Below are 21,224 nucleotides of genomic sequence, written 5' to 3'. Positions count from 1 at the left end.
TGAAAAATGAGAAGTGTTAATAAGAGGAGGATTGAATCATTGGGATAAAAGGGTGTGACTCAAGAAATCAAATGCTATACACATTTTGATGCAGACCCTTAAATGCACTTTTATTCTTCTTTATTAATAATAATACTCTGAAATATTTACAAATTAATATATTCGTATTTTATTTTTAAAATAGCGTAGATTAATTTGAATTTAATATAAAAATTTAGATTTTAATGGAAATAATTTTGATATTTTAATATTGCAATAATAATAAATGATATTTGGAAAAGGGAAAAAGGGGAATAGAGGGGGGTAGGGATGCGTGTCATGAAATTGTAGAGTTTTTAATAAATATTTGTCTTATTAATCACGTGGAATTTTTTTGAAATGAAATGTCCACGTCAACCCCGGTACCCGAAACCAAAAAAAAGACCCCCTCTCTCTCTCTCTGTCCCCACATCCTTTCCACGTGGAGGCCCCTCGCTTCCCCAACTTCCGTTTTTAATTTTAACTAACCGGCCCCACCACCGCTTCTCCAATCACATATCGACACGCCCCCAACATAATCTCTTCTTCCGTGATTTCCTTTCTGTTGCCTCCTCATTCCCCCCTGGCCCACCTCCCTTTTCCCTGCCTACCATTTTCAAGGTATTTTCGTCATTCTTTACTCTTTTATTTATTCATTTTTTAATATACCAAAATAAAATAAAATAAAATATTTGGTTCATGAATTTGGAAGAAATTTAATCTAAGACGTTTTTTATTTTTTTATTTAATGGTTTAATTATCATTAATTATTTAAATTTCATTTTCCACGTAGTTATTTAGAATTAAATGTTAAATTTTTAGGGATAATTGGGGGGGGGGGGTGGATGAAACGTGTCCCGCGTGACAACCGGGTCGGGTCGGGAAAGAGTAAGCGAGAATACGCCACGTTTCAGTATCGTAAAACAAAACCGCCCCCCTTCTTCCCCTGTTTTCCAGATATTTTTTTCTTATATGCCAGACATATGGGGCCCACGTCTAAACACGTAGCTCTCTCTCATTGGTTATCAAAAGCTAGACGGAATAAAAAGCAAAAAAATAAAATAATTTTTTTTTTTCTTTTTCTTTTTCTTTTTTTTCTTCTTCTTCTCGTTTGAAATGATACCGACACGTGGCGCGAACCCATGTCTGGAAATGGAAAATTAATAATTATGATTATTCAAAAAAAAAAAATGGAGACGCCCTCAGAGCGTACACCAAGGACCACATGCGTGTCAAAAAGAAAGTCTCTCTCTTGTTGCGTTGCTTTAATTTCATTGGTCCGCGTCTCTACCATCTTCCGAATAAATATACGCGTGTCCTCTTCTGATCAATTCACACTCCATAATCAACGCTCCAGATTTCTTCTACAACTTCGATCTGCCCGTTTCTTCCCTCGGGTACTTACCCGCCCTGACCGTCCTCCCTAGGAAATTTTCAATATCGAGCTCTGCCTTCCTTTTAAAGCGTCTCCGTCCGCCGAACCACTCTTCTCTTTCATCTGCTCGTTTTCGAATTCCATCGTCCGTCGTCGTTGCCGGCGTGTTCAGAGATTGGAGTAATCGATTGCGGAGATTTGATTTTTTGTTTGTGGTGGCTGGGGGAGGATTGAGAAGGGAAAGGGAAGAAATTAGAGGAAGTAACGGAAATTGTATTGTTTCATTGGTAATGGCGGAGATTTGCTGTAAGGTGATAGGTGAGAGTGAGGTGTCGTCGTCCTGTGAGCCGAGCTCGCGAGTGGCTAGACGTCGGAGAATGGAGATCAGGAGGTGTAAATTTGTTGCCGGAGTTGCTCCGTCGGAGACTGATACTGTTGCGAAGCGACAGAAACTGGAGGATCGATCGGCGTCGCTTTCCAGAGACTGTGATAACGCAGTTGAGAACTGTGATTCCGGGGAAGAAGAGACTGTCGGGAGATTTGTGGCCGGAGAAGTTCCGAAGGAGGTGTCGACACCTCTGCATCGGGAATCTCCTATCATTCCTTTAAGCGGAGAGATTCCGAAGTTTGGATTCTCTTCTGTTTGTGGAAGACGGAGAGATATGGAAGACGCGGTGGCCGTTCATCCATCGCTTTGTTTTACAGACAAGGAAGCCACCGATAAGTTGCACTTGTTCGGTGTTTACGACGGCCATGGCTGCTCTCATGTAAGATCCTTAATTACTTCCTCGCCATTTCGTTGTTTAAATTGAAGTTTAACCTAAAGAATTAGCAACTTGGAACTAAATAATTAGGTAATTGAATTCCTCCTTTTTTGTCTAATTTTTGGTGTACTTATGGGCGGTTTTTCTGACGGTATTAGGTGGCGATGAGGTGTAAGGATCGACTGCACGAGCTCGTGAAAGAGGAGTTAGATCGGGAAGTGAAAGAAGAGGCTTCCGCCGTGGCGGAAGCTTCGAGGTGGGACGGCACCATGAAGAGAATCTTCCGCCGAATGGACAACGAGGTTGTGGCGCGAAACAATGAAGAGGTTGTGGTTGCGAATTGCAGATGCGAACTGCAGTCACCGGACTGTGATGCCGTTGGATCCACCGCCGTCGTCGCAGTTGTGACGGCGAATAAGATCATCGTTGCTAACTGCGGCGATTCCAGAGCCGTTCTCTGTCGCAACGGGAAGGCCGTTCCTCTCTCATCCGATCACAAGGTTTGTGCTCCGATTTGTCAAATTTTGAATCGATGAGGGTAACTAGTCAATCTTTCGGTCTTTAATTCCGTATACCTATTTCTGATTCGATTTTGTAAATCTGACAGCCGGATCGGCCCGACGAGTTAAACCGGATCGAGGAAGCTGGCGGCCGTGTGATCTATTGGGACGGACCAAGAGTCCTCGGAGTTCTCGCCATGTCAAGAGCCATAGGTAACAAACAAATCGCCGATAACTCAACAGTTTCTCGACCGGCGTTGACTTGTTGTTACAATCAACTAACTCCAATTTTAATCTTCTTCAGGCGATAACTATCTGAAACCGTATGTGATATCGGAGCCGGAGGTGACGATAACAGATCGGACGGTGGAGGACGAGTGCCTAATTCTGGCGAGTGATGGACTTTGGGATGTGGTTCCAAACGAGACGGCGTGCGGAGTTGCGAGCATGTGTCTCCGGGGAAAAACAGAAGCTCGGTCGCCGGGGTCGCCGCCCGTGGCGGTGGAGACGGCGGTGGAAAGGGTGGGGACGGAGAGGGCGGACAAGGCCTGCAACGATGCGTCGGTACTGCTGACGAAGCTGGCGTTAGCCAGGCACAGTACGGACAACGTGAGCGTCGTGGTGGTGGACCTTAAGAGGGACACGTAGCCTAAGAATCTGTCCCGATCTGTCCGCGTCCTTTTTTTTATTACTATTATTATTTAGTAAAGAAATTAAATTGAAAATTTAGAGAAAAAAAAAAAGGTCTTTTTTTATTATTATTTTTAAAAATTAGAAAGGGGAAAATCAAGTTTTTAGTGAGGTATAGAATGAAGATAATCCATCTTTCTTGGGAATCTTCTTCTTTTCGAATGTCAAAAAAAAAAAAAAAAAAAAAAAAAAAGGCAAAATGTAATTAAGAAATGTCAATGTCAACGTGTCAATGCATGGGCTATTTGTCATTATTTTTACTTTTTTATTTTTATAGTTATAAACTATTCATTTATTTTACTTTTATTTCATTCTCATTCACCATGTATTTGATTACTAACTTATGTTAATTTGTAATTAAATGTAGATTAAATTAAAATTAAATTAAGAGGAGCAATATTTTATTATTGTTAATATTATGCAACTTTATTTGGAGAATAATGTATTATATGGTATTTTCTCTTATAAATGATGCGATTTGGACTAAACCCTTCAACCACCATATGATGCATTGTTGGACTATACCCTTCAACTACTACCCATCACATAAGCCACCCATTCAAATAGAACATGATATATACTCGGGTGTATTAAGATGCTTGTGGTTTGGAGAATTCAGCTAAGCTAAGCTATTAAAGAGCTTTTTATCTTTGGTAAGTATAAATTATATACATTTTTGTTTTCTCTTTTATGAAAAAATTGTTTTCAAATAATGATGAAAGGTTGTAGGTGGAAATACAAATTTTAAAATAGGAGTAATAAGTGATTTTATGTATATAAAAACTTGTGAAAATGAGGGTGAGTTTTGAGCTTGTGTCCAATTAAGTTGCTTCTCCCACATCGAGAAGAATCTAAATTTTAATCTTGTTTATTAAGGCATTTGGCACATGGACTAATTGTCGGGCTTGGTTATGCAAGCTTATGACCTTAGTAGGGGCATTAGAATGATTTGACGGATTCCTAAATTTTCAACCAGTTTCATTTTAAATTCAGATCATCGAGCTCTATCTAAGAGTTTTGGATAATCTAGCTTCACTCTTTATTATTTCGTATCATCATTTTAAAATCTATTCATTACATGTAAGTAAGGCGCAACCTCATAATCATTCCAATCGGTAGTACATATACATACATATTCAATTGAAACAACTCACTATTAGAGAGTAGAGATTAGTTAAAAACTCTCTAATAGCTCCCATATCATATAATCATTAAAATCGAGAGGGAGTGGCACTTGTGCTTGCCAACTTTTAAGATTATGTGCATACCCTTGTCAATTGAGACAAGCTCACCGTTGAACAATTAGTTGGAGACCACCTAACCATTTTCATATAACAATCTAATGATACTACATATCATAGCGTCTAGGGCTCAACCCAATATCTACCAACTCATATGGTATAAATGTGAACCATCTCAGATAAGATAATTTGTAGTTTAAAATTAACCGACCTATAATAGTCCCCACATTATATAATCAAAGGGGAGTGGCCCTTGGCGTACTACTAAGAAACTAAGCGAACTATTATAAAACAAGACAAGTTCACTGCTAGATTGATAAACCCGAACAACCCTCACTTAGTAACTTGATAATGGAGACTCATAAATATTATAATAAATTGCATAACTAAACTATTAATCGAGCTTTAAATTTTCTTAATTCACACGGTACTCTTCCATCAATCATATTTTTAGCATTCTTACAAGTTTTCATTCACTTAAAACATGCTTTAATAAGTTAAGTTCATTCAATTCAATCATCTATATTGAAAACAACACTCTATTTTAGTCAAAATACTATTTTAGTTCACACTTTGAAAACAACACTCTCTATATATGTATATTTTGCTTGAAACCAAACCATGATGGCAAATGCAGCAGAAGCCGAGCTTCATACTCTCGTTGCTCGAAACCATGGCAACGGAGGCAGTAGAAGCCGAGGCTTTGATCGACGAGGAATGGTGGCTCGAAATAGGGAAGGATGATGGTGAGGAAAGGTGACCATTGACAAGGGTCGAGCTCAGCAAGCTAAAATTCAAATAGTTGGAAAGTTTAAGGATTAAAAATAAAACCTAATCAAAATACAAGAAAGAAAACAAAAAAAAAAAAAAAAACAAATATTCTTAAACTTTGAAGGATGATTAAGGTTCCATAGCTCTTCATTACTTCAAGAATACTCAAATTTAAACAAAAAAAAAAAAAAAAAAAAAAAAAAAACAAATATTCTTAAACTTTGAAGGATGATTAAGGTTCCATAGCTCTTCATTACTTCAAGAATACTCAAATTTAAACAAAAAAAAAAAAAAAAAAAAAAAAAAAACAAATATTCTTAAACTTTGAAGGATGATTAAGGTTCCATAGCTCTTCATTACTTCAAGAATACTCAAATTTAAACAAAAAAAAAAAAAAAAAAAAAAAAAAAAAGACATAAAACACATCATGGCACACAAGAAAGAGTGATATGAACTAAACATTTTCAAATGTGCCTATACATCAGAAACCTATCTCGAATGTACCCGACTCGACTCGACCCAATGACTTTTTCCTCAACTCTCTATTATCCCATCAACTTTCTGCCTTTTTTATAGCTTCCAAATTTCTAAAACCCTTGTCCGTTCCAAATATCCTGCAAATTGAAGAAGTCGAAACGTCTTTATCAGTAATTGTTTTCGATATCTATTGAAGTCAAGTAAATCAGTGTTCCACAGAGCTGGTTTTAATGCTATGAAGTTCAAACCGATAATGTAAACAAAACAAATGGTTGGACCCTTCTTGGACCAGAACTCACCAGTCCATGTAAGTGAATGTCGACGAGTAGTTGCCAGATTTTGTGAAAAGCAGACGGTGATGATAATCATGGAAGTAAGCACTGTGGAGCACGAGCAAAGAAGCCGATTTCAGGAACAACAGACATAGTACAACGTATTCTTATTAAAACATGACTCACCCCCCATATAAAGGTATGAAGTTTGAAGGGCTCCACGGAAAATGATAGCCACAATGAGCCTCGACTGTCTCGAGCACTCTAAGAACCATCCATAGCCACAGAGTCATTAGATGGGGGCCGGTAAGAGCAGGACCGACAATGGTGGCAAATCCAAGGAACAGGATCTCAGCAGGGTGAGCATATTCTGATGTTAATCCAAAAGGGGTAGCATATCTGCACTTGATAAGCAACTTAGAACAGCCTAGGACAATTTTATCATGGGAAAACACAGAATAGTCATTAATTTTCATTTATAAATCTCACTTACTCGTGATGAACGCTGTGCACATTCTGGTACAGCCATTTGGTATGCAAAATTCTATGCCCCCAGTAGAAAACAAAATCCTCCACGATAAAGTAAAATATTATCTGGCCGAAAACTACTTTCCTACATTAAATGAAACCCGAACTAACTTAAAGCCTATCAAAGGTAATGCTGTGATCCAAGATAAGAAAACAATAAAGAACCAGAAGATACCAGGATGGCAATGGAAGAGTGCTTCTCATTCCCATAAGCTTGAAGACAGGATAAGAAACAATCATAACTGGCAGATTTACACCAAAATGATACAGCAATAGACGTGAAATACATTTTCCTTGTGCAGCAGAACTATTAGTCTTTGCCTGCAAAAAGCAGAAAAGACTTATTATATCACAACTAAAAATAATTCGTCCAAAATGAAGATTGAGTTAAAACTACATTTGTTCTTATAATCAATAGCCTAACAGAACGCAGTAGCGAGGGGCACTTTTGAGATCATATCCGTCCGAATGAGATAAGAGAATTCCAATTCCACTACTATTCTTTTTTCTTCTCAACATTGAAGAAGGAATGAAAAAAAGGTAACAAGTAAAAAAATCAGAATCCCCAGATTCGTAAAATCGTGCCATCCTTCCTGGGATTCTTATTTTTTTACTTCCTGGGATGGATGGCACGATTTTACCAATCTGGGGATTCTGATTTTTTTACTTGTTACCTTTTTTTCATTCTTTCTTCAATGTTGAGAAGAAAAAAGAATAGTAATGGAATTGGAATTCTCTTATCTCATTCGATATGATCTCAAAAGTCTCCATGAGTTAATTGAGCTGTAATTACTGAGCTGGAAAACTCAGTTGATAGGTACTTTGTCTGCATCCTTAAGTATCAGCAGTATCGTCTATAAGGCAATCAATGAGAAACAGTTCTTTCCTTTTTCATCTCATTTTTTTTTTTCCATAGCTCAACATACGTATAGGAAGTTGACGGAAGCTGGATTATTGTCCTTGGCTGCAAAGGAGGAACAAAGCTGAAAGCAGCAATGTAAGAGAAGATAGATAGAAGAAGGTGCTTTAACACCAGATTCTTTCATTGGTTATGGCTGCAAAGGAAAGGAAGAACACCATAGTTGAGATTCTCTCCGTTGTTGGTAGACTAGTGCTTAACGAGGATGACATAGTTCCGGAATTCTTGGCTTTTTACAAAGCTTTACACACAAAAAAGTGTAAACTGGAGACTTTTCCCACTACCATAAATTGGAGTCCAATTGATGTCATTTTGGCTACTGATTTAGAAGCTCCTTTCACCGAACTTGAAGTATGCAAGGGAGTACAGCTTCTTGGAACAGACAAATCATCTGGCCTAGATGGTACTGCCACCGAATTCTTTAAAAAAATGTTGGAACATTCTAAGAATTGATATTATGAGAGTGTTCCAATATTTTTTCCATAATGGAACCCTAAACACAAATCTCAATAAAATTTACATTTGCCTCATCCCAAAGAATCTTGAAGCCTGAGCAGTGGCTGATTACCAACCAATTAGTCTCGCCACCTGCCCGTGCAAGATTGTTGTGCGTGTTTTTTCCGAGTGGCTATCTTTCTCAACAGAGGATTCATGGATTTGGCTTCCTAATCTGAGTGGCTCACTTTCCACAAAATTGCCTTTACCCAACATGTTTGACCAAAACTACCCTTTTCGAAACACGAAAGCTCTGCTTAGAAGAACATTTCTAGGGCATCTTTTTTTTTTTTTTGACTTATAAGGATAATTAAAATTAGAACTAGTTAAAGTGCTGCATTTTCGTCTTAAAAGTAAGGCTGACATTAAAGCCTAGACCAATAATTTTTTTTAATCTCACAATTAATCAAGATCAAGAAATCAACTCATCCTACTTTTTTAATTGGATGAGAATGAATGAAGAAATACTGAGTTGTTCCATATCAAACCTGTAACTTCGAATCTTTCCAGAAAAAGTGCTGCTAACCGCTAATTTAGTTCATAATCATACATGAATCACTAACGAAGGTAAATCTAATTCAAGTATCAAATATTGACTAAATATTCATTGGTTATAAAATTTGTGGTGAAGTAAAAAAGCAAACCTGGATCTTGTACTTGCTCAGCCATCCTGCTTTTTCGAGAAAAATAAAGGGAAGCCCAGATAAGAAGAAAACGCTTTCATGGATTATGAAGCTTCCAAAACAAGCGAGTTGAAAATCACTAAAATTCGTAATCAAATACTGCACCATAAAGCAAAAAAACCCATCAAAGAAGCACCAAATACAAAAAGAAACACAGTTTAATTCTACTAATAAGAACCATAGTGTAATTCTACACTCAAGCAAGTCAATGTTTTCAATTAAAGGAAACACTCATTCAAACGCAACCCAAATTCAATCCTCCAATTGGAAAACAAACAAAAAATCTTAAAAAAAAAAAAAAGGCACCCATAACCTCATCATATTACATCAAACGTGCAAATCATTAGCTCTCAACATTAAGATCCTATTTCAAATCAACTATAGAGGATGAAATTCAACCTAAAACTACATCAAAAACCGCAATGTCACTCTCACGTCAGCAATCGATTAACAAATAAGAGACGGAAATTCAAGGACAACACTCCCACATCAAAACCTACTTGAAAACGAACGTAATAAATTCAAATAAAAAAAAAAACTACTCGCAGAAGTTTAGAATCAAATCGGTGCTTGAAAACGAAGATCAAATCTAGGGCGGAAAGAACAAGATTATGAAGAGAAAAAGCAGTACCCGCCAGGCAGATTCAAGAAGAGCAGCCATGAAAGACGGGAAGAAATAAGCAGGGAATGGGAATCAGAATGAAGCAGGAGAGAGCAGGGCAGTGCAGAAGAAGACGATGCGGCCACCGAGACAGACTGGAAGAACAAAGGAATCTATGGGTTTTTGGTTTGCGTTTTATATGAATCTCAAATCTGTATCTCTTTCTCTCTCCGTCCACTGATTTGCCTTTTTCTGCCATTTCCAGCCGGACCTGTCTTTCTCTCTCTAACTGTTCGTTTTTCTCTCTCTTCCATTTCCAATCAATTTAACTTTGATTATTAATAAAAATTGTAACTATATCAATTAAATTACTCCATTTTGTTAATAAATTATAAATACATAATCTACAGAAATTTGTAAAAATTGATAAATAAACAAAATTGAGGATCGAAATTGATTTGGTTATATAACGGTTTATTGATTTTGTGATAGAATTATAAATTTAAAATAATATTTTTCAAAAGAAATCAAGATGTATAATTTTTTTTTAAAATAATTTTTAGTAATATATATATTTTCTAGATCACTCTAATTATATTTTTGGATACACTGGGAGTAGGGGTGTACACTCAACCAGACAATTCGACAATACCAGTGGATTTGGGTTGGATTAGCTTTTCGGGTTGGTTTGGGTTTATGTTTCTGAACTCGAGCTATTCAATTCGGTTTCGAGTTCATGGGATACAACCCTCGAGTTGACCCGAGCCAAATAACAATATATAAAATATACTAAGGATTACATTAATGATAAGTTTGCAACATTATTTCAATTCTAATATTTTTTTATTTTTGTTATATATAGTATTTTTAAACTAATCATTTTTAACTATCCTTATATTATATTTTTCTACTTTAAACTATCTTTATATTATATTTATTTTTCTACTTTAACCAATTTTAAACTATCCTTATATTATATTTATTTTTCTACTTTAACCAATTATTGTTGTTCTAGTTATTTTATCGTTGTTCTAGGTTAATGTGTGTTTGTGAACTTTTAATTATCTTTTATCTAAAACTTTTTTAAAAAATATTTTTTTTTAACAACCCGAACTCGAACCCAACCCGAAAATAGAAGGTTGGGTTGGGTTGCGAAAATTTTCGGGTTGGGTTACCAATCTAACCAACCCGAACTTTTTAGTTAGGTCAAAAAAATCTCTCAATCCAACACCCCTAACGGTAAGTTCCTTCTCGATTTCATGCCAATTGACAGCTGCTCTATTTTGTATTATCCCACTCAGACCTATGAGTTATTTCACCAACGATCATATAATTCCTGAAAAATGTAGACCCACGATTGTTCTGACACGTACCTTAAGAACCTGACCAAGCATCGAAATAGGATAAACAATGGATCTACGAACTGGATGAGCACAAACTTTTTTTAATTACTTTAGATATCCAAGAAAATTATATGGAGCTTCCTTTTCGTTTACGTTATTAGTTTCACACTAAGATATACAACAAAATTATAAAACGTATCTCGAATATATATCCGATAGATATTAGGATGCATACAAATCACAATCGTTCGGGCTAGCTTTATTCAGTAATTTGGACGCTTAAACAAACAAATGATCACTAGAATACTATGTAGAAAAACATTCAATATCTCTGTTCCTTCTAATGTTAACTTGGATCAAAGCCATTAACAGACATCCCTCCATCGACACCAATGATTTGGCCAGTAATATAAGATGAAGCAGGTAGGCAAAGGAATGCAACCAGAGATGATACCTCACTCGGTTCTCCGAGTCGTCGAAGTGGAGTTCGAGAATATACCTCTTCGACGTATGCTTTGTTACTCAACACCTAGAAGATACGATATATATAGCACGAGTAAAGCGAGACAAATATCACGAGTGACTATTCATGAGTTCAGACAAAATGGGGTTATTCGAGATTTACTTGTTCTACCATTGACGTTTTGATGTACCACGGGGCGACCGCGTTGCTCCTTATGTTGTCTTTTGCCCATTCACAAGCTAAATATTTTGTGAGTTGATTGATAGCTCCTGGAAAGAGTCATTACAAAGTTCAGGAAACTAATGTTTGCATCCATAAAACTTGGAAACCACAGGTAAAATTGATCACTGATCGATCACCTTTTGTTGCTCCTTGAACAGACATGGACTTCAGAGAGACAAAGCTCGACACGGAGGACATGAACACGATGCTCCCCTCGCCCGAGGCTTTTAGAAAAGGATGAGCGAGTTGAGATAAATGGAAGACAGATTCGATGTTCGTTTTCATAAGGAAAGAAAATTCTTCATCTGTGAACTCTGTTGTTGGCTTTCGTATATTTCTACCCACATTGTTTACCTACAAGATTGATGATCGTAGAAATAGTGTTCATGGTCTGTAAGGATTGAAAGAATCATGTTTTTTTTTTCTTGGATTTAGAATTTGCCCATTTGATGCTGGAAGATGGGTTCATAGAAAAGCCTCTCAAATTCATTTCATCATCAACATATCCAACAATTTTAAACGTACGAATTAGGCATGCCTCCTACTAGCTACAAGCTTCCTCCTAGGCCTTTCAGGGTGAGTAACTAACCTAAAGGAATTTAGAAACACATTTAGAATCCAGTTCAAAGCATAGCTCAAAATGTCCAAGGGTCGTGTGTGGATTTCCAAAGCTTGTCTATGGAATTTGGTCTTTGTAATTGCTCGTCTTCAAGTCCTCCGGTGAGATCCCACATCGATTGGGGTAGGAGAACGAAACCTTCTTTGTAAGAGTGTAGAAACTTCTCCCTCGCAGACGCATTTTAAAAACCTTGAGGGGAAGCCAGAAAGGAAAAAACGGTGGACTTGGACTGTTACAAATGGTATCAGAACCATACCCTAGGCAATGTGTCAGCGAGGAGGTTGAGGCTCGAAGGGGAGTGGACACGAGATCGTGTACCAGTAAAAGACGCTGGGCCCCGAAGTGGGTGGATTGTGGGGTCTCACATCAATTGGAGAAGGGAACGAGTGTCAGTGAGGAAGCTAGACCCCAAAGGAGGTGGATTGTGAGATCCCACATCGGTTGGGGAGGAGAATGAAGCATTTTTTATAAGGGTGTGGAAACCTCTCCCTAGCAAAAGCATTTTAAAAACCTTGAAGGGAAGCCCAAAGATGACAATATTTGCTAGCGGTGGGATTGGGCCATTACACCTCCACTTCTTTTAGCCAAGCCATGTTGAATAGAAGCTTTCGTCATCCTATGATTTGCACTTCCTTGAGCCAAACACTCATGGTTCTACACAGGTTAGCTAAGGCTTCATGTAGCTTCCTAGACTTGGTTCTTGGCATTGACTCATGTGAGTTTTGATACCAATTTTACAACCATTGAAAGCAAAAGAGAGAACAGGAAAGTAACCCAACAAAGTAAAATGCATCTTAATCTAAAGCTAAGCAAAGCACAAGAAAGGTGCACCTTACAAGAATGTTGAGTTTCCCATTAAAAGTATCAGCCACAGTCTTCATTAGCTCCTCTCTCTGAGCTCGAACAGACACATCACAAACTGACCCAGAAACCTCGAACTCCAAATCCTTCCAATCCCTCAAACACTGTTTCAGCTCACTCTCATTCCGAGAGCAAGTATGCACTCTCGCACCAAAACCCACTAATTCCTCCACAATCGCACGCCTAAACCAAAAACCATTTCCAAATTCTCAAAAACAGCAGAACAAACCCCAACAATCTAAAATGATAATTTATATGCCAACATAGATACAAATTACCCGATTCCGCGAGTGCCGCCGGTAACGAGGGCCGTCGTTCCGTGAAGAGACCACCGATGGTCGCCTGGTGTGCTGCCATTTTTGGCTTTGAAGTCGGATTCAGCTTGATTTCTAATGGATTTGAGGCGTTTAACGAGTTTGTGAGTTGAATTTGATGTGGGAAGCCAAAAAGGTTTGAGGGAGCGGGAAATAGGAGATGAAGAAAATGTTGAACGATGGGGCTGTGAGGGATTGAAGGTAGAAGAAGAGAGTGAATCGAAGGGTGAAGGTGAAACAAGAGCCAAGAACATTGTTCTTGGGAATGGCCTCAACAGATAGCAGGTCTCGCCAGTCTGAGTTTCAACAACACCTTCGAAAATTGTAAAATTAATCCAAATTGTGTTTTATTTTCAAAAGTGATCCACTTTTTTTAAATGCCCTTTTTGACCTTTTTAAAGCCACTTATATGTATGCGAAATTTCTCAAATACACCTCGTCCCTCCACTGTCTCGATGAATCTCGATCATTCATTCATGGTATGCTCTAAACCATTCTTAGCATCACTTGATTTATTTAGATGTCTATAATTAAGCATACTAATACAAGGCAAAAGGGTGAATATCAAATAGTTGATTTTAATTGGTCGTGTAATTTCTAACAATTATTATAAAGTAACCCAAAAATAAGATTTGTGACAAACTTTGGTTAAATTATTTTGACTCAAATCTATGAACTCGAGTCATCTTTTCTGTTTACTAATTAGTAAATATACATATTAATCACTTTTAAGTATCTACTTAAATAACAATAATAACAATAATGTCAACCATAGCAATCTTTAATCTATCCATAACCAATTTTATCATAGTTCAACAAAATAAAACATAAAAAACGTCAAAATTGAGTAAAAGATTCACAAAGTGAAGGGAACTTGATCCATGCAATTAGGAAAATCATGTATCTGCCCATCTAAAAGAAGCCTAAAACAAGCTCAATTGAGGCAAGAGGGTAATTGTCTTTCCATCATATGGAAACTTAATTAAAGTTTGCGTTCAAAGGAACATCCAAGAAATCACCATTTGTGAATTCAGCCGCATGGCTTAAAGGGAAGTTACAGATGACAATGTACCTCTTATGTGAAAAGATGTGCTTCATAATACAGACTATTCTGAAATTTGAAAAAGATACTTACTTGATACAGACTATTCAGGGCCTCTTCCTTTCCTCGCGTTGAACGATTCCAGTGCCTTCTTCCTTAACTCGATCTCTAGTCTTTTGTGCTCGGCCTCATCTGCGCCATTACGCTTATAAGACTCGTCTTTTGCAACTTGATCATCATCTGAGTCATCATCACTAAGGTTCTTAGCTTTTGTCTTCTCTGCACGCCGCTCTTCCTTTTTCCGCCTACGCTCTTCGCGTTTTTGGCGCTTCTTCTCCTTCCGCAACCTCCTCTCCTCCTTCTTCCTCCTCCTGGCTTCCTTCCTCTCCAATTCAGTATCATAGCTGTCTTCAGAGTCCGAAGAAGTGCCGTGTCTGTCTGATTTTCTGTGTCTTTTCTTCTCCCTACTTCCAGTTTTACGCTTATAGCCTTCCTCCAAATCAGAATCTGAAGCCTCGTCCCGGTTATTATGATCAACTTTTTCAACTGTCAAATGCTCAGTTTCCTTGGTCTTACTTGGGAGCGAATGGCTCGTTTCATCCTGTTTCATACCTTCTTTGTGTGATGACGAAGATTTTTGTACATCGGGGCTTGCAGGCGCCTCCTTTCGAGAATGCTTACTACTGCAAAAATAAACATGAAACACAAACACGAGCGCAAATCTGTGACTTCACATATAAATGATTAAACTATCAGAATATATTTGTCCAAGAGATGGGAGAATGAGGTCTTTAGTTCCTGATATTTCTTTCTAAATTCCAAAGCATCAGGTGCAAGTTCATAAATTAACCTTCCAGGTGAGAGAACTTTGGCATCCACAGGAGAATTTTTCGTCTTACCGACAATGGAAGAATTCAGGGACTTTCTATTCCCACTCTCCCTACAAGGAATATAATAAAAAATAACAATCCAAAAAATGAAACCCACAAGAACAAATGAATAGTTCATTGGCTCATAATTGAACTCACCTAGCGTAAGCGACCTCGTCTTCCCTTGTCCTTGTTGAACGGCTGTCATGACGATACTGCTTTGCCCGTGATCGTGGTGAACTTAACCTGCCATGATGAGAACATTGTTCGTTTATCCTTACTAAACTGAGGACTGGCCTCCCAAAGATGCAACAATCATATAAACTAAAAAAACTCGAAAAGTTATTGAAATAGAAAAACACGAAGCGTTATAATAAATTAGAAAAATGATAACCTCCTATCATCGCTAGCACTCCTCGTAACTGGTGGAGAATCTGTTAGTGCTGGAGACTTCTCCAAAGACGATGGTGAAGCCAATGTTCTGGTATTGGAATTGTTCCCTTCCCTAGAATTCCTTTCTGGTGACCTCAATGACCTAGAAGGTTGTTGGGATGCTGGGGATGTCTGAACATTTCTGTATCACAGTTTTAAAATGTGATCAAAACCATGAAGAAACCTTAATCATCTGAACAGCGTCAAGATAAATGAAGATTAATATGTATATTAATCCCACAAGACAACCATATCTGACAATGCAACTGAAATCTCCAGGATATGTTTTCGAAAAAAATGTGCATGTAGAGAAATGGGAAGGATACAAAAAAAGGCTACACAACTGACGGCTCAATAGGAGTCAGAACGAGGAAACCTAAGCATACACAAAACAACTTCCATCCAAAAGAATAAGATATAAAGGATTATTACAGAAAAACAAAAGTACAAAGAAGGGCCATTAAACTCTCCTAATTTTCTCAAATGCTCCAAAGAATGTCAAAAGAACTCGAACGTTAAAGAATCTAACCCTTATCACAAAACGAACAAAAAACATCATCAAATAGCATCATATGAGACAAACAGATACTTAACTCCAATTAACTCCAAATAAGAATCCAAAAGGAAACTCAAATTCACATTTCCAACGAATCTGATCCAAATCATTAAACGCTCCCCAGTAAATAAAAATAATGTATGCATCCTTAACGACAGGGACTAACAAGGAAAAGTGCCTCTCAGGACCACTGTTATTTAGTGACCATTGTCGCTTGCCTTCAGGAATTTGGGTTTTAATTGGCTGTACAGGGACCACTATAGTTTGTATTTATGACCTCAAGGACAACTACAGGTCTCGTCCATGATTATCTGGCTAAACCTCTGATGGGTGAATAGAGAAATCAAATTGATACATCTTTCATTAAGCTATGCATATCAGAAATCTGATTGAAAGCCTAATTTTGTTTAGGTGCTTCACTATGACATTGATTTGAAGGTTCTCGACATAAAATATCAAAAAAAAAAAAAAAAATCAGCTACATCCAGTAGATTTATTTTTCTGTAGTGGCTAGTACCCTTGCCATCTAGCAATTACGAACAACAATTTACAAAAATAGGTTGCATAAGATATAATTCCTAGTGCCCAAAATCCAAATTGTGTCTTGTCTACTTATTTCAGACAATCATCAAACACACATGCAAGTAGGTAGAAATTATTGCACAAGATGCAAGCTTAACACAGAAGAGAAGAATTACCTGCCGGGAGATTGAGAGAGAGACCTCCTCTGATGTGCAGATTTTCTTTTGACAGGCGAAAGGTTTCCCTGCTCCTCCAATGAACTCCGATCATATGGTGAAATGGATCTACGTCGAGATGGACTTGATCTCTTGAGGCGTGCTGGAGATGACCTTAGTGGTGATGGAGGTGATTTGCTCAATGGGGTTGATGGAGATCTATGTTCCAGGGGTGAAGGTGTTCTGTGATGATCAAGTGGTGATGACCTATCCAATTTCCTTACTGGTGAGGAGGAAGTTGACAAACGCCGTCGTACTGGAGAGCGAGACTTGTGGCGTCTAACAGGTGAGCGTGATCTACCATAGCCTACCAGAGATGGTGATCTTCGACGATGTGATGGAGATGGTGATCTACGACGACGTGCAAAAGAAGGTGACTTGCGGCGGTGTGGAGATGGTGATCTATGATGCCGTGGTGGGGATGGTGACCTTCGACGTCGTATAGGAGATGGTGACCTTCGACGCCGTATAGGAGATGGCGACCTGCGACGCCGTATAGGAGATGGTGACCTACGACGTCGTCCAGGTGACGGAGACCTACGACGCCACTCTGGTGATGGTGATCTACGACGCCATTTAGGTGATGGTGATCTACGACGCCATTTAGGTGATGGTGATCTACGACGTCGAATACCTGAAGGTGAACGACGACGTCTTATAGGTGACAGTGACCTACGTTGGCCTACGGGTGATGGTGATCTCTTATGCTTATCAACTGATGGTGACCTTCGACGGGTAGGTGATGATGATCGACGTTGTACAGGTGGTGGTGATCGATATGGTGATTTACGAGGAGGAGATGGTGAGCTATGTTGAGAAGGAGAACGAGATTTACGAAGTGAAGTAGATCTAGATCTCCTTGAATATGGTGTTCTACGTCGGGGAGAGAATGAATCACGACGATCCCTTCGATGTGGACTTGCAGACAATCTTGCTCGTGAAAAAGAGCTCCGTCGTCGTTGAGGTGATCGAGATCTGCTTCTTGACTTGTGTCTATCACTAAAAAAAAAATTTGACAAAAACATTAGCACAAAAAAGGAGATTCCAAAAACCTCCATAATAGCCTCACATACTTTCTATTAAAAAAAACATTTTTACTGTTGTAACACAAATAGACATGTGCATCCCTAAAACTTAGAAATAACAAGAAAATAAGATATGCAACTGTTTAACTAATATAAATATATTAATTACATTGGATCTCTATTATCATACTAAAATAGACAGCGTACTTAAAGTAACTTCTAGAACTACTACTAAAACTAAAAACCGGCTGGCTTAAAGACCTTGAAGGTGAGCCTTTGCAAAAGACCCATGTGCCACATATTTGTGACTTGTGAAATATGATAAGAAATTCCAAAAGGGCAGCATGCATCAATTTGGAAAATAATCCAGGAGTAAAGGAGATTGAAGAGCTAAATGACACCAACAGACTCTGTTACAATATATTATTAGCTTTATTAATACTCAATTCAGTATATGTTGGTTAGAAGAAGTTATGCACTTTCTTATATACAGAAAATTTCTTGGTCACTTGTAGTTGAAGCTTATTTATGCTTAGCAATACCGTTATAAATATCAGACATGCATGAGTATATCATTCTCAAAGACTTCTAGTCAAGAATCCGGTTGAACATTACAGTGCACTTTCAAGAAGACAGAATGCATGACTTCTTAGCACAAGCAAACCAAAGTGATAGTGTAGCGTCCAGTGGCAGAATTGTTATCAATCATACTCAAAACTCCCAACGATACACTCCATGCCATTGTCCAAGTAAAAATCTTAAGTCATTCGCAATATTTTCTTCAAGCAATTGTATCCATGCCATTGTCCAAGTAAAAATCTTAAGTCATTCGCAATATTTTCTTCAAGCAATGGCATTAGACTTGATAAGAAAGAAGGTAAACTTCGTTATAATTTTAAAGGTACAAAAATGAATCATCACACTAAAGTTGAAAATCAGTCTATTGAAATTCATTACCTGCTTCTTCCCCTAAAACCATTTCTCTTTTCAGCCCCTTCCTCTTCCTCTGAATGATTTCTCGTAGCCCTTGAGCGCACATTCTTTGAGGTAGGCTCCAAAGCGGCCACCTTTTCAGCCCCATCATCCTACAGTAGTTTGAGGTAAAGGACATGAACCCAAATAATTGCAGAAGCTAGCTGAATGCCAGAGGAAATACAAAGAAAAGTTATGACCAAAAACCAATTTGAATAAATAGTAACTCCAACATGAATAAACTATTTACCATCTTCTTCGATCTCTGCTCCTCAATTTCTCGATTTTCCTTCTCTCTCTTTTTCTGAATTTCATTTGCAAGAAAATCTGACTCTGCCTGTAATAATCAAAGATAACAAATCAGTAGAAAGACACCAAGTAATCTAAGTAACTACTACTAGTACAATAAATCTTGACCAAATCCAGAACCTTCTTCTTTCTAATTTCTTCTTCTTTGGCATCCAAAAATTGTTGAGGGACACCACTGGCATTTTTCTGGGCACTAAGGAGTAGTGTCCAAAGCTCTTTCATAAATTTCACAGTATTCTTTTCCATGAACCCAGTGAGTTGTATTTGAACTTCCTTCCCATTTACTTCCTGCACCAAAGCAGTTATAATTGATGCATATTGAACAGTATGTTGCCCAAGTGCAGATAGAATATCTATTTTTATAACTGTGACAGCCTCGATTCATCTGCCATTTGCCACAAGCGTAGTATGGGCTTGAGCATAGCAACCAATTAGTTGGCACAAAAAGGAACGACCATGTATCACATAATGCAATTATAATAAGAAAATCTGAGAGGCAAATCCGAACTTAGTGGATAAAATACCTATTACCATCTCAAAGGTTGATAGATAGATAGAGAGAGAGAGAGAGAGAGAGAGAGAGAGAGAGAGAGAGAGTTTCCTGAATTCTATTGTACAAATATTTTGACTACCTTGACATCCAAAAGGCCGTATATGAAGTTAATAAGAACTTCATCTTCAAACCCAAGGAGCTCAGTCACCCTCGTAGCAATCCACGGCTTGATAACATCCATCTTCACCTTTGTCATATCCACCTAAGAAACATCACTCGTGCTTAAGATTTACTGATTAACCCTTATAATAATTATAGACATTCATAACAGCACGGTTGAACACTTGGCTCAATAGCAATTACCAAATCGTAAACAAACATCTGTGACAATTGAACGAACACCATATAACAGTAATTTGGAGGGGAAAAAAAAACAAACCAACTGTTCTAGTTCAACCGGGAACTTCTGTGTCTTCAGCAGCTTTGCTTGCTTGTTCGAAAAACGAGTGTCTTGGTCCGCAGACGTACCCTAGTCAATGATAATGAAACAAAGAGAAAAACCTATTAAAACCTCAAGAAAATACTGGAGGTATGAATGCAAGGAGATGAACACCATAAACATACGGGACAAATCCACACTTAAAAGATAAATCAATTCTGAAAATTTGTTCTGATCTAACAAGAAAAACAACAAATTCTTCTAGCTAAAACACACAAAAATATTTATAAACAAAAAACAAGATGGGAAGTCCTCTGGCTTAAGAAGAACTTGTTCAATCAAAACCTAAAGCCTCGATATTTTCCAACCAACAAAAAGTGACGAACAGAACTAAATCCCAAACAATCGCCGAACCAAATGTTAAAGCTTAGCTTCAGAAACACGCCGATTGGTTTCGAGATAAATAAATAAGCTGAAAACTGAGTTGTGAGTTCGTTTACATCATTACCCGGAAAAAGCCGCCCGACATTTTCTAGGGCTTGTGGTGGGAACCAAGGTGGGTTTGATGAGACGGTGAGCGAGTGAGTGGAGAAGGAATTAGGGTTAGTTGGAGTACATCTGCAAGTGATGCTTGGTAGCGATGGGTTGGTGAGAAGCTGTGGGAGAAATGAAGCTCCGAACACTCCCCGACAGTGGCAGCAGCTAAGGCGAGAGCGTGGGAACGACTCAGAGACCAGACGAATTGGACTGAACACGCCCTCGATTAAGCTGCAAAGACGATTCCAATGACGGATTGAGCCATCAGAAATTCGTACTCTTTTATCCTCCTCCTCATTCAACCTCGTTGAATTAGGGCTAAATTATTTGTAAATAAATATCCACCTGCTGTTCTGTACAATTCATTGGTTAAATTACAATGTGTTTTAACTCCAAAATAAATAAATAAATAAATAAATAAATTTAATTCTTCTCATTATTAATTTTCAATTTTTTTAAAATTTAAAAACTTACTCTACACGGTTTATATTAATCAACTCCTATAATTAATTAATGAAATTTAATTTCAAAAATTAAAATATCGAATTAAAAAAAAAACTTTTATTGAGTCATATTCATCATCTCTCCACTACTTCTAAGTTTCTCAGTAATTTCTCATTTCTTACATTTTTACTGTCGTTTCTCGAATATCCGCTT

General features: G+C 37.8%; 4 protein-coding genes across 4 annotated transcripts; 1 reads left to right on the top strand and 3 right to left on the bottom strand.

Moving 5' to 3' along the window:
• The first annotated feature begins 1,372 nt into the window (after positions 1-1,372).
• Positions 1,373-3,601, top strand: LOC111493428 (probable protein phosphatase 2C 24). Its single transcript, XM_023143137.1, has 4 exons — positions 1,373-2,160; positions 2,316-2,657; positions 2,765-2,870; positions 2,962-3,601. The coding sequence occupies exons 1-4, from the start codon at positions 1,684-1,686 to the stop codon at positions 3,303-3,305; spliced, it is 1,269 nt and encodes a 422-aa protein (XP_022998905.1). The 5' UTR covers positions 1,373-1,683; the 3' UTR covers positions 3,306-3,601.
• A 1,948-nt stretch (positions 3,602-5,549) lies between these two features.
• On the bottom strand, positions 5,550-9,622 carry LOC111492998 (methylsterol monooxygenase 2-2-like). Its single transcript, XM_023142559.1, has 7 exons — positions 9,365-9,622; positions 8,695-8,832; positions 6,812-6,957; positions 6,602-6,721; positions 6,295-6,507; positions 6,136-6,216; positions 5,550-5,973 (listed from the first exon to the last, which is right to left on the bottom strand). Exons 1-7 carry the CDS (start codon positions 9,392-9,394, stop codon positions 5,913-5,915), a joined length of 789 nt encoding a protein of 262 aa, XP_022998327.1. The 5' UTR covers positions 9,395-9,622; the 3' UTR covers positions 5,550-5,912.
• Positions 9,623-10,914: 1,292 nt separating this feature from the next.
• Positions 10,915-13,522, bottom strand: LOC111493193 (tropinone reductase homolog At5g06060-like). The gene is made up of 5 exons (XM_023142838.1): positions 13,121-13,522; positions 12,818-13,025; positions 11,500-11,716; positions 11,303-11,409; positions 10,915-11,206 (listed from the first exon to the last, which is right to left on the bottom strand). Exons 1-5 carry the CDS (start codon positions 13,408-13,410, stop codon positions 11,024-11,026), a joined length of 1,005 nt encoding a protein of 334 aa, XP_022998606.1. The 5' UTR covers positions 13,411-13,522; the 3' UTR covers positions 10,915-11,023.
• A 575-nt stretch (positions 13,523-14,097) lies between these two features.
• On the bottom strand, positions 14,098-20,866 carry LOC111492735 (serine/arginine repetitive matrix protein 1). Its single transcript, XM_023142168.1, has 11 exons — positions 20,539-20,866; positions 20,031-20,120; positions 19,731-19,853; positions 19,219-19,386; positions 19,040-19,126; positions 18,775-18,902; positions 16,754-17,791; positions 15,462-15,641; positions 15,227-15,313; positions 15,049-15,138; positions 14,098-14,881 (listed from the first exon to the last, which is right to left on the bottom strand). Exons 1-11 carry the CDS (start codon positions 20,557-20,559, stop codon positions 14,302-14,304), a joined length of 2,592 nt encoding a protein of 863 aa, XP_022997936.1. The 5' UTR covers positions 20,560-20,866; the 3' UTR covers positions 14,098-14,301.
• Positions 20,867-21,224: the final 358 nt, after the last annotated feature.

The sequence above is a fragment of the Cucurbita maxima genome, unplaced genomic scaffold (genome assembly GCF_002738345.1).
Source record: "Cucurbita maxima cultivar Rimu unplaced genomic scaffold, Cmax_1.0 Cma_Scf00018, whole genome shotgun sequence".
Lineage (NCBI taxonomy): Eukaryota > Viridiplantae > Streptophyta > Magnoliopsida > Cucurbitales > Cucurbitaceae > Cucurbita > Cucurbita maxima.
This window is presented reverse-complemented; position numbering and strand designations above follow the sequence as displayed.

What these genes read in the sequence shown, in the direction of transcription:
- LOC111493193 (XM_023142838.1), bottom strand. Translation starts at nt 13,410, where the DNA reads ATGTTCTTGGCTCTTGTTTCACCTTCACCCTTCGATTCACTCTCTTCT. An exon ending in GGCGGCACTCGCGGAATCGG is followed by an intron (nt 13,026 to 13,120) that starts GTAATTTGTATC and finishes TTTTTGGTTTAG; the next exon opens with GCGTGCGATTGTGGAGGAAT. An exon ending in TGTTCAAGGAGCAACAAAAG is followed by an intron (nt 11,410 to 11,499) that starts GTGATCGATCAG and finishes GACTCTTTCCAG; the next exon opens with GAGCTATCAATCAACTCACA.
- LOC111492998 (XM_023142559.1), bottom strand. Translation starts at nt 9,394, where the DNA reads ATGGCTGCTCTTCTTGAATCTGCCTGGCGG. An exon ending in TGAGCAAGTACAAGATCCAG is followed by an intron (nt 6,958 to 8,694) that starts GTTTGCTTTTTT and finishes TGCTTTTTGCAG; the next exon opens with GCAAAGACTAATAGTTCTGC. An exon ending in ACATTCACTTACATGGACTG is followed by an intron (nt 5,974 to 6,135) that starts GTGAGTTCTGGT and finishes TTCAATTTGCAG; the next exon opens with GATATTTGGAACGGACAAGG.
- LOC111492735 (XM_023142168.1), bottom strand. Translation starts at nt 20,559, where the DNA reads ATGTCGGGCGGCTTTTTCCGG. An exon ending in TGTCGGGCGGCTTTTTCCGG is followed by an intron (nt 20,121 to 20,538) that starts GTAATGATGTAA and finishes ATCATTGACTAG; the next exon opens with GGTACGTCTGCGGACCAAGA. An exon ending in AGTGCTAGCGATGATAGGAG is followed by an intron (nt 15,314 to 15,461) that starts GTTATCATTTTT and finishes TCATCATGGCAG; the next exon opens with GTTAAGTTCACCACGATCAC.
- LOC111493428 (XM_023143137.1), top strand. Translation starts at nt 1,684, where the DNA reads ATGGCGGAGATTTGCTGTAAGGTGATAGGTGAGAGTGAGGTGTCGTCG. An exon ending in ACGGCCATGGCTGCTCTCAT is followed by an intron (nt 2,161 to 2,315) that starts GTAAGATCCTTA and finishes TGACGGTATTAG; the next exon opens with GTGGCGATGAGGTGTAAGGA. An exon ending in CGCCATGTCAAGAGCCATAG is followed by an intron (nt 2,871 to 2,961) that starts GTAACAAACAAA and finishes AATCTTCTTCAG; the next exon opens with GCGATAACTATCTGAAACCG.